This window comes from Camarhynchus parvulus, chromosome 9 (genome assembly GCF_901933205.1).
Source record: "Camarhynchus parvulus chromosome 9, STF_HiC, whole genome shotgun sequence".
Taxonomy (NCBI): domain Eukaryota; kingdom Metazoa; phylum Chordata; class Aves; order Passeriformes; family Thraupidae; genus Camarhynchus; species Camarhynchus parvulus.
The window spans coordinates 21,270,194-21,295,252 of NC_044579.1; the positions used below are offsets into that span (position 1 = coordinate 21,270,194).

Genomic DNA, 25,059 nt, shown 5'->3' on the forward strand with positions numbered 1-25,059 from the left:
CTATATAGATGTAAAATAGTAAAAAAAAATATGTAAAATAGTGTCTAGTAATAGACAAGGTTACTCAGGAAAATGACAAGTTACATCTAGGATTTTGGTCTCCCCTTCACATATCCATGTCTTTAAGATGCAATTCTGTGAATTTAGGAAGATTTACAGAAGAAAAATGCATTATTGTAAAGTGCAGAACAGCTTCCACCTGACACAACACAAAACAATCAGAAGTGTTTGGCTCGGAATACAAAAGCACAAGACAGGCAGAACATGTGGCAAATGTACATAAAATTACCAGTTGAATAAATAAATTTTAAGAATTTACTTTTTCTGATTAAAAAATATGAAGTTGCAACATTAACTTCAAAACCAAAAGGTTTTAAAAGATAAAAGTACATATGTTGTCCTAAAAACTTCCCAAAACTAAGCTGTGAAGCTCATTTCTGTGGAAGGATGCCAAAAATATAAGCAAATTCAAAAATCAGACAAATACAAGGGCAACCAAACAGATGCAGAGTGAGTCTGTGGTGCTGTGTGTGCAGTCATTATGGGATGGATGTAGCAAAGGAAGAGTTGCTCTGTGTCTGAGGGCATCTGCCATCAGCTATGTCAGAGAAAGGAGCGGGATTGTTCCTAACAAGAACACAGCAAATCCTGTTTAAAACTTAGCCAGCACAAGAAGGAATGAGTAAAAAATACTGAATATTTTGTGAAATAATTTCTGTTGAAAATGAACCTGATCTTTCTCACATTTTCCAGAAGAGCAGAATCAGGCTAAGCAAGGCCTGATGCTGAGATTCTCTCATCAGCTCCACAGCGCTGGAAAACCACGAGCAGGTTTTAGTGGTGTCACTCACTGATGGCACACACACAAGGCAGATTTTATCTCCCAGTAAAATCACCAGAGAAATACTATTATAACTGTATTATTATATTGCACTGCAGAATTAGACAACCAATAACTACTCAGCAGTGCACATGTGAAGAAGAATCATTGATCAGTTTTTGCTTCCAGCCAGCCAAGAGCCACCAAAGGTTCTGTCTGCAGGTTGGGTTGCAGACCTGTGACCACTTCAGCTGCAGCAATCTGGTGTCTGAACTAACTCAGGGTTTCCAACCTCCTCACCTCAAAGGCCACATTTTAGGTTTTTTAAGCACACACAGACTGAGCCAGCAGCAGCATGGAGTGCTTCCAAATAAATTGCTTCCCATTTCCATTTTCAGTCCCAGCAAGGAGGAAAGCTGCTGACAGCCCCACTGCAGAACCTGTTCCAGCATGGTTCTCAGCTGTATTTCAGCCCAGCTCCTGTACAGCCATCTCCTCCCAGCACAGGGAAAGCGAGAACTGAAGCCAAGGGAGCACCTAGACAGGTGGGAACAGCTGTCTGGGAGATGTGGAGTGCGGGCAGCAGAGCTTGCAGAGCCAGGGAAACAGCAAGGCTGGTTTTGTACTAGCCCTCTGAAGCCAAATTTACTTCATACATAAGCACCAGCTGTTCCTCCCCCTGATGACTGTCACCCTGATTTTCTAAGATTTTCTAAGCCTTCTGATGTTTGCATTCTTGTAACAAACTTTCTCACACACTTTCTGTAAATAACTCATTGTTTTGCATTCTATTATGGAGGAGGAGAAATTTGATGGACTGTTGGTTTGTCTAGTGTCATTGGAGAGGTGGCACTGTCACCCTCCAATCCACTGTCACTTTTAGAAAACTATAAATGTTGGAGTCAGAAAATAAACTTCCTTTTTTTCTTCACCTTGAGAGCAGCAGTGTGCATTTGTGTTCTTTCATGTCCTATAGCGAGAGATGACCATCCCAGGGTTGAAAATCAACATTTTACAATGTGTGGAGAAGCAAATACTGTGAGATAGCTTCCACAAAGCTTCTGTATGTGATTTAATGTGGGTTAGCAGTGGATACTCACACTGCAGCAGGTGGGAGACCAGCAGAGCAGCTGTGTTGTCACTGCAGGTCAGCCTCTCCTCTGCCAGGTCCCTCTTGATTTGCAATGCAAACAGGTACCTGCAGGAGAGGTACAAGGGCTGGAGTTACATCCTGACACGTGAAAACACAACAGAACAACTCAGCAGGAGCTTATAAAAGCAGCATCTCTGATCCTTCTGCTCTCCAAAGAATAACAACAGCCTGACTACCAAGGAGTGTCAAACCAAACCAAAATAACCTGTGACTGTTCCAGTGCAATTTATCAGCACAGAAAGACTCACAGCAACAAGGAAGAAGGAAAACCATGTTTTAAGCAGGTTTCATCTGTGCAGTAACAGCAGCTGTCATTTTTAGCTGGAAACAAACTTAAGCAACATTTCAAGTGATCTTATCTATTAGAAAAAAAGGTGGAAGAGTGTCATTGATTCCAGTATTTTGTTAGAAAAACTGATAAGCTTTTCTGTTAGCACTCAACTAATCTACTCAGCAGTTGTGTTTTCCAGAACTATATTAACAGCCTACAAAGACAGTAAGAAGTTCAATTTACTTTTCTTATACTGCTACATTAGTTCAACTGAAATATTTCCCATTCAGCTGTTAAAGAGAAATAATTTCTGTTTAACAATTTTGTACACTGTTCCTTTTACTTGGAAGGAGATACAGTAAGGACTCCAGTAAACAGCAACAACTCACTACTAGAAACCTTCAAACTGACAGACTGGTCCTTTTTCTTTACTGAATTACACCCTAAGAGATAGAAATAAGATTCTTTTAAAAAAGAGTTTATTTTAAAACTTTATTCCTGACATAACGTATATTAAAAGTTATACGTTTGAATTAATAGGGTTTTTAAAAATTTTTAAGTATTGTAAATATGTATTAAAGGCTTCTAAAAAAGCATCCTCTGCTTTCTGCATGTCTGATGAGCTCTCAGTTTCCTCAGTACACTCATAATAAAGAATACAATATCATTAATTACCCAGATGCTCTAAGTGCAGACCATACTCAACAAATAGGCAAAATACAGTTCCTACTCTAAAAAGCTGTATTCCTAATGAATTCCCTACAGGAAACAGCAGTTAATATAAGAAAACTTGGTGCAAAGGAAATATTTGGATAGTATTTCTCCTCACAAGAGACAGTCACAACAGTTGTCATGCTGGTTTGTTCTTAAATACATCTGAAGGATAAGGAACCTCTCTGAGAGGAATTCCAATTAAAAGCAGTGAAACTGTGAAAAGCACTAAATGAGCTCTTTAAACACCAACATCTGGGTAATGTTCTTCTTAGAGGCAGACTTCAAACCAAGTCCCCAGCTGCCAGCAGGTGGATAGGACTGCTTAACTGACCACAGATCCATCAGCAATCCCCAAAAACGTGTGTTTGGAAGTTTAAATCACTTATTAAAACATGTACTGATTGTTTTATATTTATTTTTATACACAGTGTTTATAAACAGTATTTTCTCCATACTCTGACTCCCTTGGCACCAGGATGCTGGAAAGCCCTAACCTGTGCTGTTTTCTGTTTTGAAAAGTATTTTTTCTGCTAACATTCATCTGCCAACACATATCTGCTGAAACTGTAACATTCACTGTGAGTGCTCTTTTATTCATCTTCCACCTCAGTTTTGCTTGGAAGCAGCTGTGCTTCCTACTCCATTAATTCAGTATACAAAGCATGTCCAATAGTTCTAAAAATACTTTACCTAGTATATTCCTCTTGCAGCTGACCAGGGTCAGGAGGGAAAAACTTTACAGCCAGACGAAGCATTGTAGTCTTTGGTCCTAGAAGAAAAGTTGGTCATTTCACAAAAACACCCCGAGTTCCTCATAAACACATGCATATTCTGTTTGCCAACAGGCAGAGGAACAACACAAAGAAATTCTGGCCAGTTTCAACTCCCAGCTAACCACAGCAGGCTCTGGTGTAGATTGTTCATGTCAAGTGAGATAAAGCAGTTGTTTTCCAGAGGAACTTGGATACCACTGACAAGGTGAGCCTGCAGGTTGAATGCTGGAAAAACAGCTTCATGCAATGTGAAATCTGTAATACCCCAAAGCAGCTGCTTGGCTGCATCAAAGACCCTCAGAGGTGACCCAGGGAGAAGGTTCCAGAAGGGAGACACATCCCACAGGGTGCCAACACCCACCTCCACCATCAGGACTGATGCCAGCAGAGCTGGCTGGCTCCCCATGCAGATAAAAGGTGTTTGCAGCCTGCTCCCAGCATGCCTGGTAATACACATTTCCCCCCATTTCCAGAAAATTAATTTAATTTTCAAAATTAAACAGAACCCTTGGTCACTATTGGGAGCAGTCCATAATGCTCTGAATTATCAGTTCCAGCATCACAACTCAGCCTGTGGAGCCACAATCCCTGTTTCACCTGGATTTCTGAAGGAATTACTACAGGGTACAACAATTTCTCACCATGCCAAGACTGGGCACCACTGTTTTCCCTGCCTGAAAGCAAATGAGGCCAAGTATTCCAGAGGCAGGCAAAGCACTGGGCAGGCTGTGCTTCCAGGAGCCTGCTGAGCATCCACCTGATGTGCACAGGCACCCCCTTGACCAGAGCCAGGCAGTGCCCCCTGGGACTCCTCCTGCTGCTGCTGTTTCAAAGTAAACTTAGCCAAATTAAAAATAAATCAAACTTGTTGGAGCACAAGCAGCCTGCTTTTTAATTTATTTTAAGGACCAGGATCTCTCAAAGCTTAACAAAGTCTAGTCTAACCCCATCAGCCCCAAAATACACTGATTTTTTTCTGTCTGGAATATCTGATTCCCACAGGCCAAACATTTCTTCACTCATCCTCTTGTTTGCTAATGAGAGAATAACAAACTTTGCTTTTTGACAAGTAGCTGTGAGAACTCACAGACTATCACAGCTGTGACAAGAGCAGCTCCTAGCCTCCAATTCCAGAATTACCAAAGTTTTGGGCAACAACAACAAAAAAAAAAACATTAAAAAAACCCTAAAATCCACATCCTAATTACAGTGTAGTATCTAGAAATGAAAGGAGGCTGGAAATAACACCCTATAATGACACAGAAAGCCCACATTTGGCAGAGACTAAGGATTCTACAGTTCTAGACACAGACCCAGCGAGGGAAATAAATAGTTTTAATTATTCCAGTTAAAAGAACAAAACTTTACATCAAATTTCTGAAAATCCTGTGAGCCTCTGGAACACCTTCACAAGGTTAAGAACAGTCCTGCACATTCCTGATGCCAATCAACTGGAAGTATTAATGTGGGAGCAATTTTAGAAGTGTTTCAAGCATCATTTACACCAAATGATAATAAATATTAAAAAATTAAAAACATAATATTGCATATTTGCTTCTGTAGCACAACCCTCCTCTTTTTGTTAGCCAGTCTTGCCTTTCCTCTATGAGTAAGTTCCACTCAAATTAGGAAAAGAAACACTTGCCCAGTCTTAATATTCAGAATTTATTTTAAGAAGCCAAATCTGAGCAAAAGAAAGAAACAAAAAGGACGTGAGGAAAAATTACCCAGGCAGGAATGGCGAATACAACTCTGTATTATATAAAGTAGCAGCACCTCAGAGAAGGCACCCAAATGGCAACCTGATACTGTGTCTGTTAAGAGGCTGAAAATTTGGATCCAAACTCCTTCCCACATGGAGTGATCCACTAGTAAAACTGACTGCAGTCATTTGAAATTCATTAAAAAACTCCAAAGCCTATCACACAAGACAAAGTTCAATGGATGTCACAAAGCCAAAACTAGCTGGGAGTAAACCAAGAACTTCTGGTTTTAGAGAGGATGTCAAAGACTCAGAAGCGTCTATCGGCAGGTACACAGCACTCACCAGCAACATCAACCAATGAGTCTGAGCAAGATCACCTTAAACACCTTAAAGCCCATAACATCTGTGTTCCCCTGCAGCAGGACTAAAAGTCAGAAGTTTAACTTCAAAATCATTACATTCTACAGAAAAAGGCAAAAAAAACCCAAGCAAACAAAACCCCCAATAGATAGAAACTTCATTTCAGTCAATTTAAAATTTATTTCAGAACATGAACATTTGCCAGACAACTGACTGGTAACTGTTACAGAATAATATTAACAAAAATAATTAAATAAATCTTTCTGTTTCACTGGCACCACAACATGGGTGGCAGACTGTAAAGCAACCATAAATCTTAGTACATCCCCATGATTTCAGACCATTTTAGAACAATATTTGTATCATCAGGGAACACTGTCTGTGGTCTAAGGTCAAGTTTCCACAACTTATATAGTATAGGAGATAATACAGAAGGAGTAACCAAGCAGCACTGCAGACCTATGATCCAACAGATCTTTTGACTGGGACATAATTCCTTCTAGCCAGGAGCATATAAAAAGACAGCACTCCCAACATCTTTTTGGCAGGGAAAATAGAGTGAAAATATTCTGTACTCTCCCAAGCCTTATTTTATAGATGATTTGGTTCTTCTGCTTAAAAAATAATGTTGACAAAAGTCAAAAATCATGACCTTTAAGTTAGAAAATGAGTTAGAATTGATGATTTCATATTTTCTGGCAATCAATTTTAGACAGAAGAGTAGCTAAAAGCTACTTCCCAGTACTCGTTTTCAACATATTTCAATCAAGATTTGCAAAGGAGTAGGAATCCACCACACCCTCCTGATCTTGTTCCTCCACAAAGCCTCTACAATCAGAACCACAAAACAAACAAATTGCTTAACTGTGTTCTACAGAGAAAAAACAAAAAGCTGGATCTAATCTTTCAACAACATCTGAAGAACCAACCAGCAACCTGCATTCTTCAACTGTTTTGGGCCTTGAAATTGCCTGTCACATTAACACTTTTAGGTGGTATAAAGACCATATTTCAGAGCCAAGGCAGAGGCTCTGACACTGCAGCCCCCACCCAGGTGGGACATCCCCACCTCTGCTCCTCCAGGGCAGCTGCTCCTGAGCATGTGGAAAGAGCTGCTATGGGAATCAGCCAAAATGTTCCTTTTTCTTCCCACGGTATGACAACACAACTTCCAAAAGCTAGCACAGCAAGTATTATATTTCACTTCAATACAACAGCAGCTGAGCCAATCTATCCAGATATTTATCAGAGAAAGAACCCTACCCGCAGGAAGTTTCCATTCCACCCACCACATAGTGCCTATTAAAATGTCAGGTTAGCATGCCCCAGCAGGAACCACTCTCACCCCTGCCATGTGTGTTTTACAGGGAAGCATAACCAGTAAATCAAGTAGTAATTGTGAAAGCAACCCACATAAAGAAGATGCAAATTAAGGAAAACTTCCTTTTTTAAAACTACTTACTCCGTACTTGTTTAATAACAGGTTTCATAGGTTCCAGCCAAATCTGAAATTGAAGAGAAACACATTACAAACTTACATTCTTATTTAATATAATATGAAAACATCAAAAGTAAATTCAAATTAAGCAGTAATTTATGAGTAGCATTTCTTCCTCAATGCAGTAATTCCTTTGCTTTACAAAAAGTGTATGTATCTATTTGAATTGACATTTCTCATGCATCAATACAAAAGCCACTGATCTGTGCTTAAAGCTAATCTGGACAGAAGAAGAGCCAGGTCAGCAAAAGCAGAGTCCCAGTGCCAAGAGGGCAGGAGTCATGCCAAAACCCACAGTCTGACAGGAGCCAGGCTGCAGAATTACAGAAAGTCTGCAGAACATGAAAAGCTCCGATGGTTTTTTCCCTTCCGTGCTATTTCTGTCACTCTTCCCTACCTACTTAAAGCTTTTTACCCAATATTAACTTCCCACCATTTTTTCCCTTTTGACAAGCAAGTTTTACAAGAAAGACTTTTGTTCTAGTAAAAGGAGAATCTGTCCTATTTGCAAAAGCAATGCAAAATATTTTGGAAGCTCAACCTTTTATTTTCTCCACTCTTCCAAAGAGAAAATTGTTACAAGACAATTATGTTTGGTCCTTACTAGTTACTGTTCTGTTTGTGAGACAGCTGAGGATTTTAAGAACATTATTAGCTGCAGGAAAAGTTTAGACATCATGCACAAGCAACAGAAACTAAACAAGCTTTAGAGTATTTCCTCAGCTCAAGAGCAACATGGATAGTGCCTTCAGCACTCCCTATGTTCTCAATCATATTCTCTGCATGTGAGTCCTAAAACTAAAAAAAGTAATTAAAAAAAAAGTTGGAAAAACCAAAACAAATCAAAATGAAAGGAAAGTTTGGGGAACATTTTCTAGTTTAGAAGCTACACTGTCCTCTTTGCAAGGTTCAGGATAAGTGACTAGGAGGCTTAAAGGTGTCAGCATTGATCTAAATCAATGATTTAAAAAGCTTGCAGGCCTTGTGCCTGCTGAGGTTTTTGTTGATTAGAAAGAGGTTTGTAATGGCTCTTCAGGAAAATTAACTGAAGATAAATATGAACACTACCAAAATTACACACCACAATTTGATTTTATAAGTGCTCTGCAGAGTACACTTTGAGTTCATGTTTCTCTTTTCAGAGGAAAGGAGGATTTCACTTCTGTCCCTGCAAGTGGGAACATCAGCAGCTATTTAGCTTTATACAATTTCTGAGACTTAACAAGAAGCAGGATCTGATTCCTCCCTTCTTCTTCAATAGCTCTTGTCATTCTGCTGAGTAAAACAGATTTACAAGAATCCAAGAGATAATCCCACAGGAGACTACAGGAAACTGCAACAGACTGAGAAATTTTTGTCACTCAAGGAACTGCATTCACCCAACCTTTTCATAATACCAGATTTGTCAGGGAACTGTACTCACCCAATATGACTGGATATTCTGGAACTCAATTCCAAAGTAGTCTGATTCAATCAAATTCAGATGCTTGTAAACCTCTGTCAATAATGTCTGGCCGTAACATTTTGACTAAGGAAATAATAAATAAAAAAGTTACAGTGAGATTAATAAGAATAAACAAGAATAAGTTTGCAGCAAAAACAAATGGCATCTTTATAAACTGGAGAAAAACATCACAAAGTATAGGAATGTGCCTTTTGTTGACAGAGTGACAAAACTGTCCTTTGTCCCGTCAAAAAGCAAAGAAGCCCAGAAGTTTCTCTCCTCAATTAGGTGAAAAAGACATCTCATAAGAGCTTGAGGACTTCACCTCAAACTTAAGGATAGCTAATTGGACAGAAGCCAAAAAGTCCTGCCTAGACAATTTACTAGAAAAAGAAGAGAACTAAGAAACTAATCCCTTTTGTAAGGTGTTTTACCAGGGGCAGGAGGACCTCTTGCACCGAGCTCGATTTTTCTCTGTTTGTTATTTTATCTTTTATTAAACCTTTTTGTTTCCAACACTGCAACAGAAGCCATCCTGCTGATTTTATACCTCCAAAGGTAGCTGAGCTATCTTGGGTGAGTAATAGATCTCCAAGAGATAATGACACCTGGCTTGAAGAGGCTACTATTACTACAAAGATTATTCACATTGTTCTTGTCACTGCAACACACAAACATCTAATTTACAAGACTCCATACAAAAATCCTTCACAGAAGCAGAGGAACTGAAGTTGACAGAGGCCACTGGAGGTCACCTAGCCCCAGCAGGGTCAGCAGAGAGCTGAGGAGAGCAGCTGCGGGCTATTTGCAGCTCCCTCAATAAACCCGCACGTTTGTTTGTGTAGCTGAGTGCTGTGGCTGAGCAGGAGCTGCCAAAGCCCTGCTCCACACAGACCCTCACTGCTCCCCACACCAGGAACCCCAGGGCCACCCACAGCCTTTGCACCGAGTGGGCTGGAAATGCCTGCGGACAGCGGGAACCCAACCAAACCTCCTCTCACACCACTCTGCCTGGGGAATCCTTTCAATGAATCTGTCCCTCAAGAAACTCGCTAAGCCTTTCTGAGAGCCAAGTTAGAGGCAAAGTCACAAACATCGGCAGAAAGCAGCTACAGGAGAGAGCAGGAGACTTCCACAGCACACCCAAAGCAGCCACACTTGGGGCTGCTGGTTCAGTCACCCAGCTTGCTCTCAGCATCTCTCACTACAGCAGGAGAAAACCAGCACTTCTGAACCCACACATCAGCCCATCTGCATCACCCAGCAAAGAATCCAAAAGGCTGTCACAGCCCATCCCAGCAACACACAAAACCTAGCACAGCCACCAAGCTCCACCTTGAGCCACGAAGCAGTGCCCCAGCTGTGGGGACAGAGTGTGGCACCATTCTGGAGGGATGATTGGGTTATCCAGCAGAATACACTGACAGCCTTGATGCCACTGTGGTTTTGTTCATTTGGAAAAGTCCAGTGATGGAAGCTCTATGACCTTCCCATCAAAGCAGGCAGAGAGTTCTGTAATGACTCTACACACCCAGAACAGTACCTGCTTTAAAAGTATTAGGCATTATAATAAATTATCACAGTCACAGGATGATTTGGGTAGGAAGGGACCTGAAAATCCATCCAGTTCCACCTCTGCCATGGGCAGGGACACCTTCCACTGTCCCAGGGTGCTCCAAGCCCTGTCCAGCCTGGCCTTGGACACTGCCAGGGATCCAGCAGCAGCCACAGCTTCTGTGGGCCACCTGTGCTAGGGCCTCATTACACTCACATCAGGAAAAAATTTCACAGGGAAGAATTTCTTCTCAACATTTCTTCTAAACCTATCCTTCTTCATTTTAAAGCCAAATTAGTGATAGAATTAGAATAACTTAATACAATGCAAATTAAAATATCTGAGAGCAAGAATGTTTTATTTTAGGCTTAAAAGATAAAAAAACAAGGGGAAACATTGGGGAAATAGTTTCACATGACTGAGGTGCATAAAAAATTCAAAAGTAATCACCTCTTACAGGAAAAAGATACAAACTGTCAATGTTTTTAGAACTGTGCAAATGCCTCTATAACTCTTAAAAAGCCCCTAAAATTTCACAGAGAAAAAGTCTGACAGCCCTGCAGTGCTGCAAACCTGAAATAGCTTCGGTATCTGCAATGGTGTGAGCAAAGCTGACTGAATGCAGCCCTGGAAACTCAGAGAAAAGCACAGAAGCAGGACACCAGATGGGTTTGTACCTCCCACTCAGGCTTTCATCAGCCATGGTACCTGTAAAAGCAACCACAGCTTCAGTCAGGTGAATTCACCTGGTGCAAACACAAGTCACTCAAAAAGTTTCTTGGTATCACACTGGCTCAGGCCAATAATGCTGAAACCCCTAAATAAAACTGCAAGTCAGGAGAAATGATGCAGTTCTCAGTGACTGCAGATGGTACAGAGATGCCAATCTGAGTGCTGACATGGTACATGAATATGAGTACTCATCTCTTTTTCTGAACAGGTTTTGTGATGTCTAAAATGGCATTTCTTGGTAAGAATACAGTTGCACTTTTCTAGCCAAAATCTGTGCTTCCAGAAGACTCTGTGGGTATGGCTTTTGGTTTTTAAATGGTGACAATGAAATAAGGAATGATACAGGTAATGGCAAGCCAGTAAATTACATTCTTTCTCTGCTGTCTCCTGCACTTTTCCCATGCAGGTAACAGACTCTGCCACGGGAGACATTTATGCCTGGAGAAATGAATTTTGGAAATCAAGTTTTTTAAATTTTTAACTGAAACACATTTCTTGCTATTCACAGAATGACCAGGTTGGAAGAGACCTTAAAGAGCATGGAGTCCAACCCAGCCCCAGCACCTCAACTAAACCCTGGCACCCAGTGCCACACTCAGGCTTTGTTAAACACACCCAGGGATGGTGACTCCACCACCTCCCCAGGCAGCCATTCCAGAACTTCATCACTCTTTCTGTGAAAAACTCTTTCCTAATATCCAACCTAAACTTCCCTTGGTGCAGCTTGAGGCTGTGTGCTCTGGTTGTGTCAGTGCTGCCTGGAGAAAGAGACAAACCCCATCTGAGCACAGGCACCTTTCAGGAGCTGCAGAGAGTGATGAGGGCACCTCTGAGCCTCCTTTTCTCCAGGCTGAGCACCCTCAGCTCCCTTAGTTGTTCCTCAAGCTCCCTCAGTCACTCCTCAATGGACTGTGCTATGGACTTGTGCATACACCTTCAAATAGGACAGAAGAAAATATCCTCAAATCTAGTAGGACCCTTGTTCTTTAAGGTCCATACCCCCACATCAGTAATTGTACACCTCCTTTTCCCAGGTCCCACAGAAGGGAACACTTTTCAGCCAGCAATGTTTGTGGGGAGGCAGCAATACCCTGACCAACCTCATGTGTAGAAAATGGGACATGCACCTTGCCTTTTCATGGTACACATCTTTAAAAGCCTCTGAACAGGACATGTCCTGTGACCCAGGTCTCTGATTTCTCATCAAAACAAAAACCAATTCTGGTTCCAACAACCATCTTTTGTTAGAGCTGACACACTTGGATTAACTCCTGAAAGATGCCTAGTAACAATCAGAGAATTTTAACAGCCAAACTGTGCTGCACTGATCAAGGGATCTGTGTGCAGGGCTAGCTCCATACAGGGATTAAAATGATCCCAACTGGATTTTAATACACAGCTTTCTTCCTTTCCCACTGAACCACGTCTCCTGGCTCCATCAAGTTCTGTGCCTAAAGACAATCTAGCTGCCTTCATCTCTCCCAAAAAAGAGGCTTTATGGCACAGATCCCTGGCATTTCTCCCTTTCCACTGTCAAGTCCATGCTCCTTCAAGGGAAACCGGAGATGAAGAAATTTAGATGGTTGGAGCTGGAAGTACTTGACAACCAATTAAATTACAAAGGTGCCATCCAAATGTTAAAAGTGTAAAATAATTTTGCTTAGGCTACCAACTGTAATTTTGGGTGTCACAATGAAAAGCTAAGAAAAACCTCAGTTTAAGCTCAGTATCATTTTGCATCCTTCAAAGGATAAATGTCACATTTTGAAAGAACAGTATTAATTTTATTTTAAAATAAAAATGGGGTTCAAAAGCTTGAGACAGAACACAGTCTTTTATTATTTTGCCTCAAATTCTTTGGGAAAACTCCTCCTAGAAGTATTTGGTTCCTCAAGTTGTTTATTGCATTTATAACCATCCTTTCCAAAGAGCTGAACATTTTGAAGTAGACAGAAATGAAAGTAACATAGTGGGCAGCTCCATGTCATTGTTTCATTTGCATAAAAGCAGCACAAAGCAAAATATTTGAAGTAATTTCTTAATTACTGTGATTTTGACAGCAGGGCGAGTAGCTGCATGAATGCATTTCATAAAGGTCCTGCTTTCAATACAAATTCACAATATAGCATACTTTCCATTCCAAACCCCTCAATTACTCTTTATTTTCGGCCAAGACAATGACTACTGATATTGCTGAATTATTTCACATTAAAAAAAGAAGAAAAAAATGGGGCAAAAAAACCAAAAGAGGCAGCTAATAACAGCTTTCCTTGGTGACCCTGCTGTAACTATACTGTAGATAATTTTAATAAGTCATCATTAGAAGACTGATAAGTAGAATAGATTTATTTCAAATTTATTTCTATAGTGAAATCAAACTTTAAAAGTTCCCTCAGAGTTGCACAAGTGCCAGCAGATACCCTGCTGGCAAACCCCAAACCAAACCCTAAAACCTTCCCAGTGCTAAGACAGCATCAAACAGGAACAACCACTCCCAGCTAAAAGTTCTTGCCTCAAGGAGATAGCTCTGTTTTTTAATTTATCAGAAGAATAAACATAATTAATGTTAGGAATGCTTAGGACAGAGGAATAAAATATAAATAATTTTTAAAAGTAGTAACAGCAGCTATTTTTGTTTTATAGAACAATATAATCACAGGATGGTTTGAGTAGGAAGGGACCTTAAAACTCATCCAGTTCCATCCCCTGCCATGGGCAGGGACACCTCCCACTATCCCAGGTTGCTCCAAGCCCTGTCCAACCTGGCCTTGGGCACTTCCAGGGATCCAGGGGCAGCCACAGTTTCTCTGGGCACCCTGTGCCAGGGCCTCCCCACCCTCACAGGGAACAATTCCTCCCCAGTACCCCATCAAACCCTGCCCTCTGGCAGTGGGAAGCCATTCCCTGTGTCCTGTCCCTCCATGCTTTGTCCCAAGTCCCTCTCCAGCTCTCCTGGAACCCTTTTAGGCATTGGAAGGGGCCCTGAGGTCTCCCTGGAGCCTTCTCCTCTCCGGGTGAACACCCCTAGCTCTCCCAGCCTGGCTCCTGAGCAGAGGGGCTCCAGCCCTTGGAGCATCTCTGTGGCCTTCTCCAGATTCACTCCATGTACTCCTGATGGGATCTCACCAGAGCAGAGCAGAGGGGGACAATCAAGCCCAGTGTTATTTGCTATTTTCTCAAATATCACTGCTACATGGCAGATCCCCCCTCTGCCATAATGTCTGAGCTTAGGAAGAGAGAAAACAAACTCAGCCTAGGATTTTGAGCAGACCATAGCTCAATATTATCAAAATCAAGGTTTCTTCTCTACCTCCCAAACTTGTCTTCCAGAATATCTTAGCTTTCTGTTTCCACATATTTTAATTTAAAAACCAAAAACCCCCGTATTTTCATAAGGACTAGTACTCTCATCTTCCAAAACTGGCAAGCTGTCCTTGCTCCAACTTTCCAAAAAAGAAATCCACTTTTGGCAGCAGATAAGCTGGAAGGGAAAATCAGTCCAAAAGTCAAGAGTTTGGAAAAAAAAGTGTTATAAAGCTGAGGTATAGAATGGAAACTCTTGTACAGCCAGAGCCACTGGACCCTAGCAGCAGCAAACACCTTGGATTTTTGTGTCACAGAAATCTGCATCTTCAGGAGACCAATTCCTCTAGTTAATGGTGGATGTGCATGAGAGGCAGAAGTTTAGATTTGACATCATCACTCACAAGCAGCCAGCACAGAGCACCCTGTGAATGGCTAAGGCAAACTAAACTGATTTAAATAAAGGTCACTTCAACACGGATTTTTATTGGTTTTTCTTCTTCAGGCCACTTTAAAAGTTTTCCTAATGAAAAAGTGATTTTTCACTTTATGGCAAAATAAAAAAAAAATAGACAATTTGCAACTAAACATAGATTTGTTATTTCCTTTCTTAATCAGAAAAATCCAAACATTTTGGTGAGTTTATAGCTGTTTATCTCAAACCCTTCTGTAATCTCTTAGATCTCTGTCCAAATGAAGCGTGAGACAGAAAAAACACCCTCAAAACTCCCTGTTAAAAATCATCATTAATGCCACATGTAAACAAAACTGCATTTCTGAATACAGGGTGGACATTAGAATCTTTATTAGAAACAAGGAAATAATCTCATGTGGCAAGGAGTACCAGTCATTAACTTTGTGTTTTCATGGCTGAAACAAGATGACCTTACAGCTCCATATCTAGTACTCAATCTGCCAACTGGAAAAGCAAAAAACAACTGCCTTCCTTTTCAGTCTTTTATTAATTTTCTCAGTTTTGATTGGAACTAGTAACTCCAATGAAAATACTCCCTGATTCCCCACAAAAACAAGCACCAGGTAACAACTCTGTCAAACACTGTTTTCATGTGCTCAGCCAAATTGCTTAAATATTATTTTATTTTGATCATCTGAACATTTAACAATAACTTTAAGCTTCATGTCTTTCAATTTTTCTTTTAACTCTCTGTGAAGAAAAGGGTATTTTAAATACATTTATTTTATCCACTCTTCTATACTGACAGGTCCCAACTACAGGTTACTTTACCAAGACCACATCAAGAATATTCTGCAGAGCATTTAACAGCTTACAGAGCACAGGATGCAGCTTCATTATCACAAAATGAGATACACTTTCATCTTGAAAGTTCTTCTTTATGAAAAAGAAGAAGTTATTATGTTACAGAAAGAAGAATTATTGTGTTACAGTATTTCCACACAGCATTGAAGTATCATTTACTCAACCATGGAAGCTGAAAACCCAAATAAAAATCTTGGAGCTATTTAAAGTTTCATTATTACACTCCATACTGGGCATTTTTTTGTTTAGGAAAAAAAAATTCTAAGACTCTCTCCCCATTTTTGTTTTTGTCTTAGGATTTCAGTGGTTGGTTTTGATGTGGTTTTGTCAGAGTTTTTTTAAGCAGAATCCACAGCCAGACAAATTATTCTAGAAATGGAAGCCTCTGGCTCATTTAATTAAGGCTAGCTTTAAAATTATGATCATTTAAAGGATCATTTAAGGCAATGTCAAAGCACTGAACCAGCTCTACCCAACAAACAAGCTTTTCCAGAGTGGCTAGACTTGCTGGATGCCTGAAAGAAGGAAAACAACAACTGGATGACATGGGAAGACATTCCCAAAAGGGAGGGAATTACATGAATGAGAGTGGAAAATGTACACTTAGGTAGAGAGCACGCAGAGACAAAAAATGGTCCTAAGTTTTTAGAAATGGTGCTGTGCTGACATACCTGGAGTACTTGGAATAAAACTGCTGTAGACTGCTTGGGGAAGAAGGAAGTCACATTAATTAACACCATGGGCCACATCCTGGGACAGAGTTTCACAGGTACTGCTGGATGATTTGGCACCAGAGCTCCTGCTTGTTAATAATTAAACATCCAGGTGACAATAGTGACAGTACCACAGAGAGGAGCAGCTTTGGGGTAGCTGATCCCAAATTCAGGTTCATACCAGAAAGTCCGAGCACCTCCTTTGTTCACACAAGCTAATAAAGAGAAGGAATGAGAAATCAGGAGACTGACCACAATTTTTCTCCCTTGAGCTTTGTTCCTTGCACAAATCTCTGAACTTTCCTACAGCCATTCCCTGAGGCATGGCCACCCCACACACTGTTGCTGGTGTTCCTGGGACCTTGCACAGCTTCATTTCATAGGCATGTATATGCATATAAATAAAACTCTATATTTTTAAGGCATTTTAAACATAGAAAATACTCTGTTTGCCTCTGTTCAGAAAAAAAAAGAAAAAAAACAAAAAACAAAAAAAAAAAAAAAAAAAAAAAAAAAAAAAAAAAAAAAACACCACCTCACTAAAATTGCAAGTCTTTCTCCATTAATTATGTTTTTGCCTCAAAACCATCATCCATGCCCACATTTACCAAATTTGATCTGGGTTTTCATAGAATTCCAGAATAGTTTAGTTTGGAAGTAACTTGAAAGCCCATCTCATTCCAACTCCTGCCATGGGCAGGGACACCTTCCACTGTCCCAGGTGCTCCAAGCCCCATCCAGCCTGGCCTTGGACACTTCCAGGGATCCAGGGGCAGCCACAGCTGCTCTGGGCACCCTGTGCCAGGGCCTCAGCACCCTCACAGAGAACAATTCCTTCCCAATATCCCATCCATCCCTGCCCTCTGGCAGTGGGAAGCCATTCCCTGTGTCCTGCTACTCCAGAACCTTGTCCCAGGCCCCTCTCCAGCTTTCCTGTAGCCCCTTCAGGCGCTCAAAGACCTCAGTAAGGGTTCCCCAGAGATTTTCCTTCTCCAGGCTGCACAATCCCAATTCTCCCAGCCTTCTCTCCTGGGAGAGGTGTTAGAATACCCAGGGACTGCACTTCCCCTGCAATAGGCTACTCCAGGCTGACACTTCTTTGAGGAAATCTGCCCAAAGGAAATAGTTTACAACATCTAGAAGACAGTTATGACAGACTCTTTGGACAAAATACAAATACAAATTGGGTATTTTTACAGAAAAGGCCAAAACTCCCTTTTGTTTTGTGCAAAACTGAAATGGTACCAGCTGTCCTAACATCACTCCCCACTGTACTTTGAGCAGAGGTGGTGATGGGTTAATAAATACCTACAAACCAGATTAGATAAGGCCAAGCTTTTCTAACTTCCCCCTTGCCAGCAGGGGTTTCCTACACCACTGGCTTCAGGCTGCCTGCCTGACAAGTGGGCTGAGGGCACAGCAACACTTTTCCTGCATTATTTCAGTTGAAGATGTGTCAAACAGCTCTAATAGAGTTCCTACAAAGCTTTGGGGTTTTTTCCCTTTTCTAATTCTGTTTTTTATTAATGAATGACTGCTCAGTCAGAGAGAGGGGCCCACCTCCCTCCCATATCCAACACTCCAGCCTTGAACAGTAAATCTCTCATGCCAGGCATTGCCACCATAGCACAGCTTTTTAAATATTCTATATATATGGTCTCTCTCTTACCCAAGGAGGCAGCACTGCCCTTTCCAAACAGGAATTTGGTTGCAAGGAGAAAGGGTTGACACACAGGTGTGCTTTTGCAACCCTCTTTAGCTAAATGCACATCCCCAAGTCAGTGTGCTCTGAACCCTGAGAGTGCCATGACACACCATCCTTGCTCAGCTCCAAATCCCTTTTTTAGGCACAAACCTAACATTTCTCTGACCTGCCTCTCAGCACACTGAACTTCTGTAGCTGTCTTTAGCTGCCCGTGGGTTGATTCTTGGTTTGCTCTCGGGTTTTCTTCCCTTTCAGGCTCCCTGTATTTTACAGAATTGCCCGTCTGTGGGCCCCACCTTGAATGTCACCCACACCCAAAAAAGGTTTAAAAGGTTTCCCGTGGACTTATTTTTGGGTTTTTTGTAGAATACAGCATTTCCTACAATCATTTTGGTTGAATGGCATAGGACTGATTTCAGCTGATTTTCACTATCCTACATCAGCAGATTATGAAAACAGAAATTAACATCTGCCTAGCCATACAAACTGTTATGAATTCAATCCACTACATTAATATTTCAAGGACTGTAATAACACTTGATCACCATTTTCCTAAATGGTTTCTGTCTTTTAAGATGCATGCATATAATCAACTTTTTGCACAGGGATATTCAGACCGTTTTTTCTTTATTGCAGCACAACTCAATTTTCTTTACATATAATATGACACCTAAGGTCAAGAAAACTGTAAAATAATAATTTTGGCTTATACAATTTAGGTTCACATTTTTCCTAAAAAAAAATTTTAAAAAATGTAAAAAAAATCAAAAAACACTTGAATGAACAAAACACACATTCTAAATGTCTGTCAATAAAATGGCTGTGGTTTCACCTTTCCCCACCCCATACCACATTCCTACATAGCATCAAAAAAGTCAAGCTTCCAAACACAAAATAACAGGCCTAAAAAATATATAGTGGAATCAAACAGCACACAAAATGCAAAGCTTTCGTTACCTTCTTTTTAAACCCTGTAATAATTGCAAATTTAAAAGAGTGAATTACTAACTTTCTCTTCTGAGGTCAGATAAAAATAAGTCCTAAGGCAGCTTATTTGCCATATTTAGGAGACTCAAACTGAAGCAATGACAAACATCTGGCTATGATTCTTTCTGGAATTTTGACTATTTCTTCCTGGCTAGGGAAGAAAAACACTGTGAGCTGACCAACAGCACCTCGACTCCTCCAGCACAGCACTTAATAGGATTCAGCAGCAGACTATTCCTTGACTCCTCACATATTTAAGCTGTTAATACTTTCACAGCACAGAGGGGAAAAGCCTTCATGCAAGGAAGGTCTAAGCAGGCACAGGGAGAGCAAGGCAGAGGCAGAAGGGCACAAATGCCAGTGCCAGAGCCAGGACTGGGCTGCCTGTTCCACCAGCAGCATCCCTGGGGCTCCTCATGGCACACAGCAAGTGCTTTTCAGTGCCCAAAGCATCATCCCAGTGTTTAACATACACGTTTCTTACTTTAAATTGCTCAATAACAGCAGCTAAAAGTTGCATCATTTCTGCATCATCCCCATGAAAGTTTTTGGGGGCACTAAAGCTACCCAAACTCTGCTACTGAGAGCAGCATTTGCCATGTGCAGGAGTGGGAAACACACTCCAAATCATGGGAAGGATATTGCAGTCAGATTGCTTCCTCTGCCATCCCAAAAACTTCCTGCAGGCCCAGCCCAGCTCCTGATTTCAGGGCCTCCAATGGCTGCTCAAAAACAATGGGCATCCCAGGGGAAGCCACTTTGAAAATGGCACCTTTTCAATCACAGATAACTGCAGACTGCACAGAAACCAGAATAACCAGAGTTATTCTTTTCCATCCTAAACATAATGAGGGAGAGTAGCTTTGCACTTCTATTAATTCAATTTATAAATTTCAATAAGCCAAGGAAGTACCCAGCAAAGACACTATCACTGTCAGAGTAATCATCAAGTACACATTTTCAGTTTAGTGCAGAATAACAGAATAAACAATTTTGATTTTGCAGTAATGCAATAGTTGTGCAGAGTACATCAATGAACACCAAAGCAGACAAGAGCAGTGAGAGGACACTAATTAATAAGAAAATAAAGGGAGAATTACAGTGTGATCTTATCTAACTAGCCTGTTCTCAAGAATGGCAGTGAAGTCCACCCCTGTCAGAGGGAGAGAGACACCTCAGACAGCATGGCAGGGATGCAGAACATCATTACTGTATTACATACAAAAAAAAAATTTAAAAGAAGAGACTTCTGTTCTCAAAACAATCCAACAAAGATTAGCACAAAAGAAAAAAATTCCAGTTTAAATTTTCCCTTAGAGTGGAGCAGGCAGGCAGACCCTATAATAAAATGTACAAATATTTTTGATTCCCAAATTTCATGTGACATCCAAGCAGGAGGAGAAGAGGAAGTACATGCCATTGAAGAAGCACCAAGTTCTCCCCAAACAATTTAGTAAACTTGAAGCATAATAATATAAACTACTTTTTCTGGAGCACTTCCTCATAGCATAGAGAATATTTCATGTAAAAGAATTTCCTAAATGACACATATCACACAGGCCAAATATTAAACATCATCTGCTGGCAGCAATTCCATTAAATGTCATTTTGGTGAATTCAACCCAGCCCAGACCCTTTTACTTAAGAGTCTGCCACATTTTTGTGCTGATCAAAAGCCTCCAAGTTTAATGTCTTCAGAAAATCTGGAAAGCTGGCAGAACTTCTGCTGTAAAACCCTGATTACTTTGAAGTGTGAACTGAATTGAATTTGCCAATCATTCATCTCATAGTCTGCAAAACCACCCTTTGGACAGACTTAGTTTGGAGAGAAGAGGCCAGGTAACCCATGAAATGGCACATGCAACATTTGAGCTGACTAAACAAGCTGGCTGTAAAAAGGGAAAAAAACCAACTCATGGAAATAATGAATATTGCAGCCTAGCTTTGAATGGATATGTTTCATTCTCTCTTCTGTTTTGGAAGGGAAAGGAGAACCCATAAATAGCCCATCTTCAGGTTTTTTAAACTCCAGAAAACATTGAGTATTTCTCCATTCCTTAACATTCAAATCAGACTCACTGGAGAAAGTTTCTGCCCAACATACTTTAAAGAATAATTCCCTCTTAGCAATTAATAAAATTCCTACTTAGAAATCAAACCTTATGAAACAGAAGGGGAAAGGAAAATGGACAGAGCCAGTGGACCTAAAAGGTGGTAGAATGCAGCTATGTGGAACCTTTAGCAAACTGTTCCAGATACACCAATAACACAAAGAAAAGACTGTTCTTTCCCATTTTGTTCTCTCTCCATCCATTACATCACTCTGTCAGTCTCTTTCCTTGCTCTTTGGCAAGTTAAGAAGTCAAGCGGGCTACCAAAAAGGGCAACCACCAACTCCTGCCAGGAGAGAAGCAACAGTTTTAAACCCATCTTGGAGAAAGGAAGGGATGACAAGGTAAAGCTGTATGGAGTAAGGTGTTTCTGTGGTTACTCTGTTCATCAAATATGGTTAAAAATGCTACTGTGGCTCATTTTAGGCAGGGAGGCAATAAACAGAGATATTGCAGCAGGTTCCCCACCACTGCACAGGGAAGGGTCTGCAGGAGCTGATCCTACACTCAGTCTGTCCTTCCACTGACACACCACTTTTCCCAATAAAAAGTCACTTGCCATAGTTCTTACAGACAGAAAAATGATTTTTCCCAAAATCATTTGGGAAAAAAAAGCCCCAAACCACCTTTTGGGATCACCCCCATCTCCCCAAGCAGGCAGTGCCAAAACCCCATGGGAAAAGCCACTGCACTGACCTGAATCAAACACAAACCCCACCTCATCACATCTTGTGACAAAATTACAAAAGCAAAGAGAAGTGGGCAAGTGGCATGGCAATCTGAACCTGCACTCCTCTAGGACAGCTGCTTGGCACCAGTTTCTCTAATTGCTTTTTGAAAAATGACTGTGCTAGCACACACCACCTATTCAGCAACGTCACTGCCTTTTCCTAATTCCTGCCCTCAATCTCAAGTGAAAAATTCCCATTTTCCATGACCAACAGCAGTCAGCAGCTCCTGCTATCCCAACAGCTCACCAAAGAAATCAGGCAGATGGTCACAGTTTAATACCTCATGCCTGTTTTCTATCATTTGCTACCTTATTTAGCCAAAACTGAAAGGCCATGGAGGCAGTGTTAGCTGGACTGTAATGCCACAGCTGCTGACTCTGGACCTTTTTGTGCTCAGTGCTCTGAAGCTGACCCAAGGCTGACCCCTTTTCCTCATCACTCACAGCATCAGGCATGAGGTCCCTAAGTTTTTCAGTTCCAACTGATCTCATAAAGAAAAGCAGCAGAATAATAATTATGGCCTCAGCATGCTAGTGCCTGAATTCGAGTGTTTCTGTGGGTGCCATAATCAGAGAGAGCTTTCCAGGTAAAGAAAACTAAGATAGCTCCTAATTATGGGAAACACATACAACACAACCAGCTGAAAGCCCCATAAACCTGGCCTTGCACTGACTTTCAAAATTACAGAGCTGAGGGTGTTGCTTGGAGGTTTTTTTTCTTTTTTGAATCAAAACACAAAAGCACCATCTACATCAACTTGGAAAAATAAATAAAATTATCCTTCAAAAGAACCAAACTCAGCGGATTTTGTAAAAAAATATTCTAACATAATGTGAGGGGGAAAAAAGAGGCTTTTGTGTTCTGTGTGGTACATGAGGGATGGGTGGGTTTGCAGTACCAGATACTCTGTGCTCAAGTGGAAGGATACAGGCACTGCCTCACTCTTAAAAAACAAACAAACAAACAAACAAACAAATAAAAACAGATTTCACATCTGAGACTTGAACAGCTGGACAGAATCTGTGGAAGACATCCCCAAATACAGTATTTCTTCAGAGTTCCACAGAAATCTTTTTCACTCTATTTGAAAAACCCTTTTTGAGTCTATGCAACAAACTAAGGCTCCAAGTGGTAATTATAAATTACTGATTACAGTTTGATACTAATGCAGAATATCTGATAGCTCAGTATCTTCACTACAACACAGTTGTTTTCTAACAACAGATCTCAGGCAAACTGGAATCAAACTCAGAGGTTAATGCTGAAAATGTAACAAGAATTAGAAGAAAAAAAATTGTTTCAAAGCAGAATCTCCCTAATTTGTGCATGCCTTCTATGTCTTATGGCAGAATTCCTCAAGCATACTTTTAAATAAACATTTTCAGAAACACTGAACTGACACTGCTTTGGTGCATCCCTCCTAAAGCGTGCTGACAATCAAAGACTTTCATATAGGAGCAAGTTTACTTGGAGAGGATACAAACCATTAAAATAATTAATATAAAGCAGTAACTAAGGCAAAGCTCTTCTGCTCTCCCAGCTGCCAAACTGACAAAGCTGCATGTGGCTCAGGAAGCAAGAACATTTTGGCAGGGGATGGTTTGGTGCTCCCCCAAAGCAAACAACAAACAAAGACTTTCCTTACAGTATGTGCTTGTATTTAAAGTCTGTTAAAAACACAAAACATCTGTTACACTTGAAAGATTTTAAAAAACAAGCCATGCAACTGCTATCACTACTTGTAAGGAGGTAAATCCCAACAGGAATTTACAGGAATATCTTCATTCAGATATTGCCTCAAAATGTCCCAGCTCTCTACAGAGGCACATCCTTGCGAGCTTTAAATTCTCAGAGGCTCAGTGTACTTGAACTGAGGTTTAAATATCTCTTACCTCAATGTCAAGAACCTCCACTGTGTTGTCCAACATCTTGATTTTGACGGGGAGGTCACGCTCGTGCGCCTTGGCGGGCGATGATGCCATGGCAGTCAGGAGGTTCTGCCCTGGCTCCAAGGTACTCACTCCTGAGCTCTTCTGGGCACCCAAACGAGAGCCTGGCGTCTGCAGAACTCTGTAGGTTCCTTCTATCTCTCCCATCTTCCAACAGCAAGCAGAGTCTGTAGAAATATGGAAGAAAATAGAAGGTTAGGGTTATAGCCAGAAAGATTTTACACTGACATTGTGGATGAAAATACCACCCACTGAAGCACTATCACAAAATCCTTATTTAACAATCTATCCCACTAGCAAAATCAGTAATAAGGTTAATGAAGCTCTGGACAGGGCTTGGAGCAACCTGGTCTAGTGGAAGGTGTCCCTGCCCATGGGAGAGGATGGAACGAGATGAGCTTTAGGGTCCCTTCCAACCCAAACCATGACTAAAATCCAGCAGCTGGGAAGAAAAACTAACCATTCTGAAGCATGATCAAGAAATGGGGTAATCAAACCTGTGCCTTCTGCCCTCTCAACATGAACATTTTTGTTTCTGACAAGGTTTTTCTGCTGATGAGCCTCCTCCCACCAGCAGCATGAGCACTGGGGACAGAAAAGGGTGAGGCAGGTACCTCTCATGGGTACCCAACCATCCCACTGACTGCACACTGAGATAACAGAACTTTTAATTTCCTGCACCTCCAAAATGATGACTCAGGCAAAACCTTAACTGCTGGCAGCTCAGAGCCTTCATCAGGCACTGCTACAAGGTAATAGCTCCTCACCTCATCAGCAAATTTGTGCTATACCCAGATTAAACCAGTGGGCAAAAATCTCAGTTACAGAGACAGACACTGGTGAGTGTAGGCTAACTCCTACACAGGAGTCTTGTTGTCACAGCTTGGTGGCAGCTGTGCAGAGCCAATCTTTAATTTGACATGGGGAAAATGTTCCACGAGGCTGCCCCCAGCTCTCCCATGCCACCAGGGCAGTGCTGATATTTGCATGGGGAACCACAGTGGGGTCTACACAAAGGTGAGGCCTGCATGCTCAGAATTTAGCACAGCCTCTGCCCCATGCCCCCCCCGGCACCGAGTATTTGGCAGCAGGAGCACACAGGGAGGCTGCCTGGGCCTTTTGGGTGAGTTACCCAAACACTACAGTGTGCCCCAACAGCCCAGAGTGTGTGGGTACTGCAGTGGGACAGCTTCACATCCAAAGGAGTGACAGGTTATTGTCTTGTAGTAAAAGTGTTTTGTCAAAAAAGAAGAGAG

The 25,059-nt window shown here is 41.2% G+C and overlaps 1 protein-coding gene across 1 annotated transcript in view; it reads right to left on the reverse strand.

Moving 5' to 3' along the window:
* The window catches only part of FARP2 (FERM, ARH/RhoGEF and pleckstrin domain protein 2), a 75,896-nt gene that overhangs the window by 47,045 nt on the left and 3,792 nt on the right, over positions 1-25,059 (reverse strand). The window contains exons 2-6 of the mRNA XM_030954048.1: positions 23,747-23,970; positions 8,718-8,822; positions 7,259-7,301; positions 3,649-3,727; positions 1,921-2,018 (exon numbers count right to left, since the gene is read on the reverse strand). Of these exons, the coding sequence (XP_030809908.1) occupies positions 1,921-2,018; positions 3,649-3,727; positions 7,259-7,301; positions 8,718-8,822; positions 23,747-23,950 (529 nt within the window). The 5' untranslated portion in view covers positions 23,951-23,970. The remainder of the gene's footprint in view (positions 1-1,920; positions 2,019-3,648; positions 3,728-7,258; positions 7,302-8,717; positions 8,823-23,746; positions 23,971-25,059) is intronic.